The sequence below is a fragment of the Macrobrachium nipponense genome, chromosome 19, assembly GCF_015104395.2.
Source record: "Macrobrachium nipponense isolate FS-2020 chromosome 19, ASM1510439v2, whole genome shotgun sequence".
In the NCBI taxonomy this organism is placed as follows: Eukaryota; Metazoa; Arthropoda; class Malacostraca; order Decapoda; family Palaemonidae; genus Macrobrachium; species Macrobrachium nipponense.
In genome coordinates, this window is record NC_061088.1 from 39428294 (window position 1) to 39437994 (window position 9701).

General features: G+C 36.4%; 1 protein-coding gene across 1 annotated transcript; it reads left to right on the forward strand.

The window, feature by feature from the left end:
• Positions 1–1075: 1075 nt before the first annotated feature.
• Positions 1076–9609, forward strand: LOC135216431 (protein mono-ADP-ribosyltransferase PARP12-like). The gene is made up of 3 exons (XM_064251798.1): positions 1076–1832; positions 5749–5876; positions 6329–9609. Exons 1-3 carry the CDS (start codon positions 1226–1228, stop codon positions 8390–8392), a joined length of 2799 nt encoding a protein of 932 aa, XP_064107868.1. The 5' UTR covers positions 1076–1225; the 3' UTR covers positions 8393–9609.
• Positions 9610–9701: the final 92 nt, after the last annotated feature.

Sequence of the window (9701 nt, forward strand, 5' to 3'; positions counted from 1 at the left end):
AGCAAAGAACCCAGAAGTTCAATCCAAGAGTGTCTCTGAAAGTTTTAAGTTTGGCAACAGCGATGCAGCAAAGAACACAGAAGTTCAATCCAAGAGTGTCTCTGAAAATTTTAAGTTTGGCAACAGTGATGCAGCAAAGAACTCAGAAGTTCAATCCAAGAGTGTCTCAGAATTTTTTAAGTTTGGCAACAGTGATGCAGCAAAGAACCCAGAAGTTCAATCCAAGAGTGTCTCGGAAAGTTTTAAATTTGGCAACAGTGATGCAGCAAAGAACCCAGAAGTTCAATCCAAGAGTGTCTCAGAATTTTTTAAGTTTGGCAACAGTGATGCAGCAAAGAACCCAGAAGTTCAATCCAAGAGTGTCTCTGAAAGTTTTAAGTTTGGCAACAGTGATGCAGCAAAGAACCCAGGAGTTCAATCCAAGAGTGTCTCTGAAAGTTTTAAGTTTGGCAACAGTGATGCAGCAAAGAACCCAGAAGTTCAATCCAAGAGTGTCTCTGAAAGTTTTAAATTTGGCAACAGTGATGCAGCAAAGAACCCAGAAGTTCAATCCAAGAGTGTCTCTGAATTTTTTAAGTTTGGCAACAGTGATGCAGCAAAGAACCCAGATGTTCAACCCAAGAGTGTCTCTGAAAGTTTTAAGTTTGGCAACAGTGATGCAGCAAGGAACCCAGGAGTTCAATCCAAGAGTGTCTTAGAATTTTTTAAGTTTGGCAACAGTGATGCAGCAAAGAACCCAGGAATTCAATCCAAGAGTGTCTCTGAAAGTTTTAAGTTTGGCACAGTGATTGCAGCAAAGACCCGAGTTCAATCTAAGAGTCTCTCTGAAAGTTTTAAGTTGGGCAACAGCGATGCAGCAAAGAACCCAGAAACTGTGTCAATCCAAGAGTGTCCTCGGAAAGTTTTAAGTTTGGGCACAGTGATGCAGCAAAGAACCGAGAAGTCAATCCTAAGAGTGTCTTAGAATTTTTTAAAGTTTGGCAACAGTGATGCAGCAAAGAACTCATGATTTCAACCAAGAGTGTCTCCTGAAAGGGTTTAAGTTTGGGCATTACAGTTGAATGCCAATGCAAAGAACCCATAAGTTCAATCCAAGAGTGTCTCTGAAAGTTTTAAGTTTGGCAACAGTGATGCAGCAAAGAACCCAGGAGTTCATTCCACGAATGTCTCTGAATTTTTCAAGTTTGGCAACTGTGATGCAGTAAAGAACAGAGAAGATAAATCCATGACTGCTTCTGTAAGTTCTATATTTGGCAACAGTGGTTTAATGAATAATCCAGGAGTTAAATCTTCACCTGCATCTGGAATTTTTACTTCTGGCAATAGTGATGCAGAACAGATTACAGGAGTTAAATTTGGAACTTTGACTTTTGGCAACGGGGATACAATAAAGAATCTAGAAGATGAATCTTCGTGTACTTCTGGAAGTTTCACTGTTGGTACTAGTGATGTAACCAAAAACTCTGAGGTTAATTCCTCATTTGCTTCTGGAACTTTTTCTTTCAGCAACAATGGTCCAATGAAGAATATTGGAGATAAACCCTTCTTATTTTCTGGAAGTTTTAATTTTGACAATATTGGTGCAACAAAAAATTCCGGAGCTAAATTCTCAATTGCTTCTGTAGATAATGCATCTGGAAACAGCAAAGTAATAAAGGAACAAAGTTTAAAAGTAAGAAAAGATAACTCGTCGTCTGCATTTGGAAAGTTTACAAGCAGTGTTGGAGCAAAGAAAAAAGAAAATATGACAGACAATAAGTCCACATCAGGTTTTGGAGCCTTTTCCTTGGGCAGCAACAGTGAAGAGGAACATGAAGGAATTAAAAAAGCAGGTAATAATCCCATATCTCTGTTATGTGAACTTCATTGCTTTTTGCTGTTTTTACTGTTCAGCCACAACTTACACATGTACAGGACCCTCTGTACAAGTGAAAAATTGTTTGGATTCAAAAACCCGTTGTAAAATTATTTAATACACAGTGTTATGCATATGTATACATAAACTGTTCACAACTTCCTTCATACAGTAAATATGAACTATTTCTAGGCTATTTATATTGTAATACTTGAAATCATACGAATATGTTAGTACACGTGCAATGTTGGCATAATCCCTTTAGCCCTAACTAAGGAAGCAACAAACATTTTCTTTTACTCAATTCTTACAGAGTACCAACATTTAGAAAAATTAATGACGTCAAAGACAAAAGTAGATAATAATATTTTCTTAATTTCAAGAGGTGATTAATTGATAGGGAGTTTTACTAATATAAACCCTTGATATTGAGTCTATATAGTATATAATAGTTACTAAACGAGTAAACCTACCATCACTCTAGTATAACTGCCATTGCATCCTTAGTAAAATATGCTAAGGATAATTATTTCTCCAGTGTGGGGTTGTGGTTATTTATGGAGCCTGAAGTAATCATAATTCAGTTTTAATTAACGTGGCAATACAGTACCTCCTAGTCATTCGCTATAGTACATCCAAACTGAGGAAAAAGGAATTGTCTTGGCTACCCCTGACAATGTTATCTTTAGTCAATCTGGAGACAGTAGTGGAGACATGACAGCTACCCACCCCTTGCAAACTGATTTGGTGGCGGGGTTGGTAGGGTAGGGTAGACATCCTACCTCCTTCTGCAAACCTTTATGTCTGACAAGGGTGGGAACTGGGTAGGAAGTAGAGATAGCATCAGCTTGAAAAGAATATTTATCACTTCACAGTAGATTAGCCAGTCAAAATTACAACCATAATCTAGTAAAGATTATTGTCAAACACAAGACACCTAAAGGTATCGTGTTATATGTAATGAATGTAATTGTATAATGAATGTTGTGTATGTACAAGTGTGGCACGAAAATAACTCAATGAACAGATTAACATTAATGTCGAATACATAAGTAAATACAATTATGGCGTACTTCATGTTCACTACATCATTGTGTTATTTACATTTTCAAAGACTCCCATTTTTTTTATGATCGGTTCATTATATACGGTGTGTAGCAATGTCATCAGACAATTGTATGTTATGTACAGTACATATTGTACATTTTATCCTGGATTAATGATTGTGAAACAGCAATCGGGCCATAAGATTACAGTATATAAATTAAAGCTTAGTTGTATTACAGTACATCATAATATGAGAGCTATCTGCCAATATCTCTTCTCTGTATCTTATACAAACTGTATGAACGGATGATAATGGCCCGCATATCTCCCACAGTCGAAGATCAACTGACACCAGACTAGGCTGGCTTTAGGGCAGGAAGATCTTGCTGCTCTCAGCTGCTTAGCCTCACTAAGTATATTGAGGATGACACCGTGAACCACAAGTTGCTTCTTTTGATACTTGCCAAAGTTATTTGCAACTCAAGCATTGTGTATATCATCCAGTCACTACTGAGTAACAGACTTTTCTTTGTTGAAATGGACGGCAGGAGAAGCAGATGGCGAATACATAAAAACGGCCTCCCACAAGGGTCTGTTTTGGCCCCATGCTTTTCAACATCTGTACCAACGATCAACCACAGTTTAGAGGTATCTGTAGATTTATATATGCAGGTGATCTATGCCTAACCATCCAGTCAGATTCATTTGCTATCATTGAAAGCAAATTATTAGATGCTTTGAAAGATCCTAATGATTACTACAAGCAAAACTTCCTAAATGCCAACCCAGACAAAATACAGGTATGTGTTTTCCACTTAAAAACTACCAGTCAAAAAGGGAGTTGAACATCTCATGGAATGATAAGAAACTGGAGAATGATAGCTTCCCCGTTACATTAGACCTTATACTATCTTTTATGGAGCATGTAAGGAAAGTAAAGAAGGTAGCTACCAGGAATAACTTCCTTAGCAAACTTGCCAATTCAAATTGGGAAACAAATCCTCAAACCCTAAGACAAACAACTCTAGCACTCAACTACTCCACTGCTGAATACTGCTCACCAGTCTGGGAAAGGTCATGTCGTTCCCATAAAGTTGAGGCCGAACTCAATCAAGCCTAATTACTGGTGCCTAAGACCAACACCCCCAGTACTCTATAGATTGGCAGGCATTGGAACACCGAACAGACCACTCAAAGACCCAAAAATATAAACTAGTGAATGATGAAAGGCACCTGCTCAATGATCACCTGGTGATTAGACAAACATTGAAATCCCGCAAGAGCTTCATAACCACCACCAGCCTCGACCCCATGGAGTCAGTAGCTCTTACCGCCTAGAACGCTGGAGAGAAACTGACCACTGCCCACCTTCCACATGGAACAAACCTTTGTAGAAAGTATTGGGTTACTCTTAATTGAGCAAGAGCTAGAGTTGGAACGACTGGAGACAATCATCATAAGTTGGATCTTATCCTCTCTGCTGAGTGCCCATGTGGTCATCCCATTCGTGGGTCTGAACATGGGCCAATCTCTATGAATGTAATCAGGCTGCTATGCAGTGGATACAATGTTGGCACGATAAGATATGATGATGATGGGTACAAGGCTCTCTCTCTCTCTCTCTCTCTCTCTCTCTCTCTCTCTCTCTCTCTCTCTCAAACATCTTCCGGTACGGTGTCAGAAAACAATTTTGACACTGACCAAATTGGACATCTCTGCATGTGTACTTGATGGCACTATCCTATGTGGCATCTTTGCCATTTATTACATAAACACGTCCGTAATGAAAATGTGCAATAAAGAGTGTAGTGTAGGTAGAAGTACATAAAATCTTATGAAGAACTCAGAATTAATCCCAATGTAAAGCAGTATGACACTGTATGACACTGCATGCCCTTTTCGTATTGTTTACATTCTTGGTGGGCTTAACAGACACAGCAGTTTCAAATTTTGCATATTGGAAGTGCCTGCAATTTTTTCCGCCTTAGTTCATGTTCTACAATTTATTTACGTTAATCACATAAACATAAGGGACTCGACAAATTAGAAGCATCGCCCACTTCATATATTGTCGTTTTTACTTTTTTCTTTAGTCTTTGATCTCAAATTGTATTCAAAAGTACGTTATGTTTTCCTTTTGGTGTTTCATATCATCTATTCCTTCTGCCAATTCATTGTTCAAAGTTTACACTCATTTTTCCTATCTATGTTCAAATACACAACTTGGCTCACGTGTGTATATATATATATATATATATATATATATATATATATATATATATATATATATATATATGTATATACACATACACACACACACTATATATATATATATATTAATATATATATATATCTATTATATATATATGTATATACACATACACACACACACGCATATATATATATATATATATATATATATATATATATATATATATATATATATATCGAGCTACAATGTCCTTTAATATCTAATTCGCTCTACCTGACGTTCCTGGATTTGAAAGGATCCCGGGATCGCGCCCCCGATCAAGGCAAGTCTATTATCGAGAAAAAATTCCCCTTCGGTTAAGCATATATGAAAATATATTAATTCCGAGGTAGAGCGAATTAGATATTAAAGGACATTGTAGCTCGATATATGTATATGAATCACGGAAAAGTGATATGATATATATATATATATATATATATATATATATATATATATATGTGTGTGGTGTGTGTGTGTGTGTGTGTGTGTGCGTGTGTGTGTAGCTATATGGCTTTAATCTACCATATATGTACAATAATGTATTTTATTGTCAATGAAAAGTGAATACATGGCATCTGTTCTCCTCTTCAAGGATGCGGAAACAGCATGGAAGACACTGCCAGGCTTTCCACTCCAGGCACAAAGATGTTTCTAAATACTCAAGTTGTTGAGGATGAACCTTTGGAGAGTGAGAGTAGGCAAGCCCCAATGGAACGAAAGGTAACAAATATCACATTTTTAATCTTGCTGTTGTGATTTTATACATCCAGGTATGTTCCTGGTGAATGGAAACCGCTAGTTCTTGATTCAAATTGTAATTTATGTGCTTTAGTACATTGAAAAATGTTTACATTTTTGTGTCAATTATCTAGGTTATTCTTAAATAAATTGGTAATTTTTGTGGAAGGTTTTGCCCATGGATATAAACTAAAGGCAGTTACTGTAAAGTATTTAGACCCTTAATTTGAAAATTTATATGCCATTTGTCGTAACTTTATTATGTATTGTAACAGATAAAAAAAAATTTTTCTAAATATTTTCATAACATGCTACTAGTGTTTTTTTCGTAAACATGGGTATTTTGCAAGTTTATTAGAGCCTGGTTTCCAAATGAAGCAATATGTTGAGTGAACGGAAAGCATTAAGATGTAACCAGGGCCATTTCTTTCCAGTTACAGAACACCATTCACACGTTTGCAGATACGCAATTACTGACTAGCAAAAGCCCAGACAGAGACAGCCAAAAATATGAGGGTGCAGGTCATCTACAGTCTCATAGAATTCCAACACCAGGGGAGCTAGCCAGAATTATATCCTATTACCCTTCATTTTCAGCCAAGATTTCTGATTTAGAGACACTAAAAGGCTTCAGTTCAGCTTCAGTCAGCTATATTGCATCTATCCATCGACATGTATTCCACCTTTATCAAGATCTAATCACACTGGAACCTCAGGTAACTTTTTGCCTGGAGCACATATCAGAGAAAGGCTGCCAGAATCCCTCAGTCTGCAAAAGAATTCATATGTGCCCTAAATACATTAATAGCACTTGCAGTGAGAAACACTGTTACTTGGGACATTTGTGGCACACTGACCATAATCTCCTTATTCTTAAAAATTATTTTGTTGCAAAATTATCGCCTCTTCAATTATCCAATCTCTTTAAATCACTAGGAAATACAAACAAATTAGCCAATTCTCTTTTGATTTGTAGTCAGTATAACAGAAACTTGTGCACAAAGATGAACTGTTGTGAGCTTCATGTTTGTCTAGACTTTGTAATTGGAATTGCAAAGTGTAAGAAAGATTTTTGCTTTCTTAACCATGATATTTTAAATGCACAATGTAAAACTATTCTCAGATCAAAAGGTATCTCAACCAATCAAGCGGCCAGGGATGTAGTGAAAGCACTTCATAAAGCTATTCCATCTTTGACTGAAAAAATAAAATGCCCCTCTCGTGATCAATTGCTTGCAAAACAGCCACAGAGCGTATGGTCACACCACCTTCAAGGTAATGTCCAAATCCCTGAAATCTGTTATTACTCCGTGGAGAAACAGTGCAGAAATAGAGACGGAAAGTGTCCTCGTCTCCATGCAGAACATCATTTTCATTGGCAAGTTAAAAAAGAGGATTCATGGTTTAATTTTAGACATAAACATTCGCTAGCTTTAGAAAGGTCTTTCTGTGATGTGACACAAGATGGGGTTGATCTCAAAGAGGTAGATCTACCAGTCCCTGATGATAAGTCAGTGGATGGACTGGTTGCATATGTGAGCCTGGACACTTGGCATGCAGATTTCGTTACAATGACCCTAAGAAATTCTTCTGTAACAAAGAAACTTTTGATCAGAAGATTGTGCACAGAGAACATCCCCGGAAAAGTTATAGAAGCTTCAACTTTTTGCTGGTATTTCATTGATCCAAATAAAGTGTGGGTGAGGTATGGGGATCATGACACTAAATCACATACGGTAAGTGCCATCTCTAGTGATGACATTGAGAAACATTATGTTGAAAATCCAACAAATCCTGTAGTATTTGATGCATCAAAATTCAGATATGTATTAGACTTCAAAACCATGAAGCAAACTAATCAGAGCACCAAAGTAAGTAGAGAAGTACGCAGACGTCCTGTACCTCATTTGGAAGGGAAGGAAGAATTTCCTGCATTTTGGAATATTATGCCACATGGGAAGAGGCTTCTACGCGTGGCACTGCCTAACTCATCAACAGAATACCAGAAAGTAATTACATTACTGCAAGGCAAATTTTCAAAGTCACAGATTAAGAAAATAGAAAGAATTCAACATCCATACCTGTGGCGAGCTTTTCAGAACAAAGTCAAGGAAATGACTGCCATCTATGGAAATGCCTCCAGAATTAACGTGTGCCAACTGTTCCATGGAACAAAACCTGATGTTGTCGAAAACATTTGTCTTGAAAATTTCGACTGGAGACTTCATGGTAGTAATGTTGGTGAAGTATATGGTCAAGGAACATATTTTTCAACTGATGCTAAATATTCTTATGGTTATTGCAAGGCTGATAGTGCTGGTGTAAAGTTTCTGTTCATTGCAAAAGTGCTTGTTGGTTCAGTTATCACTGGTGATTCTTCCATGACTCGTCCACCAAAAAATTTTGATTCAACTGCAGATACTGACACAAACTTCAAAATACTTGTCAAGTATGATAAACAGGAGTACTACCCCGAGTATGTGATATCTTTGACTTGAATCATTGATTTTTAATTATTAAGACTTTAACAATTTTTTGTATAAACTATTTCATTATATAAGTATAAGTATCTACCCTTATTTGTATCTACCCACTGATGAATACATTTTGTACTGCAGTATACAGTGTCTTTATGCAAAAGTTGATATTAACACAATTTTTTCTCATTTCTAATATAATCTGAGATATAATTTGTTAGTTTGCATAAAAAATTGTATATGAGGTTCAGATCAACGGTTACTCAGGCCTTGTTGAATTCCCTGGAAAATCATTTGCTTACTTCCATCCATTAGATTCCATGATAACTTTGTTGATGGGTTTTATATATGCGTACAATACTACAAATTCCCCTTCTTAAACAGTGTGTATAGTAAGTTGGCCATTTCCCGAAGTGAGGGTGACTTCAAAGAAAAACTAAGGTAACAGTTCTTACCACAGTTGTGCGTAAATTGCTGAAGTAAGACTTAACCCCTATGTGGAAAATTTTCCACAAATTCAAGTAATTTATACATTTTTACAGAAACTAGTCAACTGTGCACTGACTGTAACTTAATCAGGCTCCTTCACTAGCCCCTATCTTGCAAAATCTTGTGTTGCATTAATTCAGATCCCTTCTGCTACTACACCTTCCTGAATTTTCTGGTTCTGTGTACCCTCATCTCAGGAAGAGATCTGATTTGACCAGGAAAAATTATACCGAATTCGAGCTATGTTTCAGACAGATTATGAATATAATATTACCATAAAAGAATCTTCTGATACAAATTGGTGTGGGACGCAACAGTTCCTCCTTCCATAAACCATATGGCTGTGTCAGTCAGTCCAAGAAAGGCGAACTTTTTACAGATGTGTCTGACAATGTGATGAAGAATTCACTTCTGTTTTCTGAAGCTAATTGCCAAGTTTAGCTTTTTAATCTCATTACGTTAAGAATCTTTTATTTGCCCTTGATGCCTGAGTGATTATAAATACAAATAGCGCCTAAGGTCCTAAGCTATTAACACCCAGTTTCCATAATTCGTTTTAAACATCTGTTGAGAAAACATCCAAGTTCGTATTTTGATGATAATCTCCATAATAAGCAGTTTGGCTCTCAGAATTGCTTCAGTGCTGATTACTTAGAAGCACGATACGGTTTTTATATATTACACACACACACACACACACACATATATATATATATATATATATATATATATATATATATATATATATATATATATCTGCATACATATATACATATGAATAAATATCTAAAAAAATCACCATAACGTGACTGGAATAGTTTGTTTATGTTGTTATCTCCTT

Excerpts from the sequence above, each read along its gene's own strand:
- LOC135216431 (XM_064251798.1), top strand. The coding sequence starts at position 1,226 with ATGACTGCTTCTGTAAGTTCTATATTTGGCAACAGTGGTTTAATGAAT. Across the intron at positions 1,833-5,748 it reads TGAAGGAATTAAAAAAGCAG|GATGCGGAAACAGCATGGAA; the intron begins GTAATAATCCCA and ends CTCCTCTTCAAG. Across the intron at positions 5,877-6,328 it reads AAGCCCCAATGGAACGAAAG|TTACAGAACACCATTCACAC; the intron begins GTAACAAATATC and ends ATTTCTTTCCAG.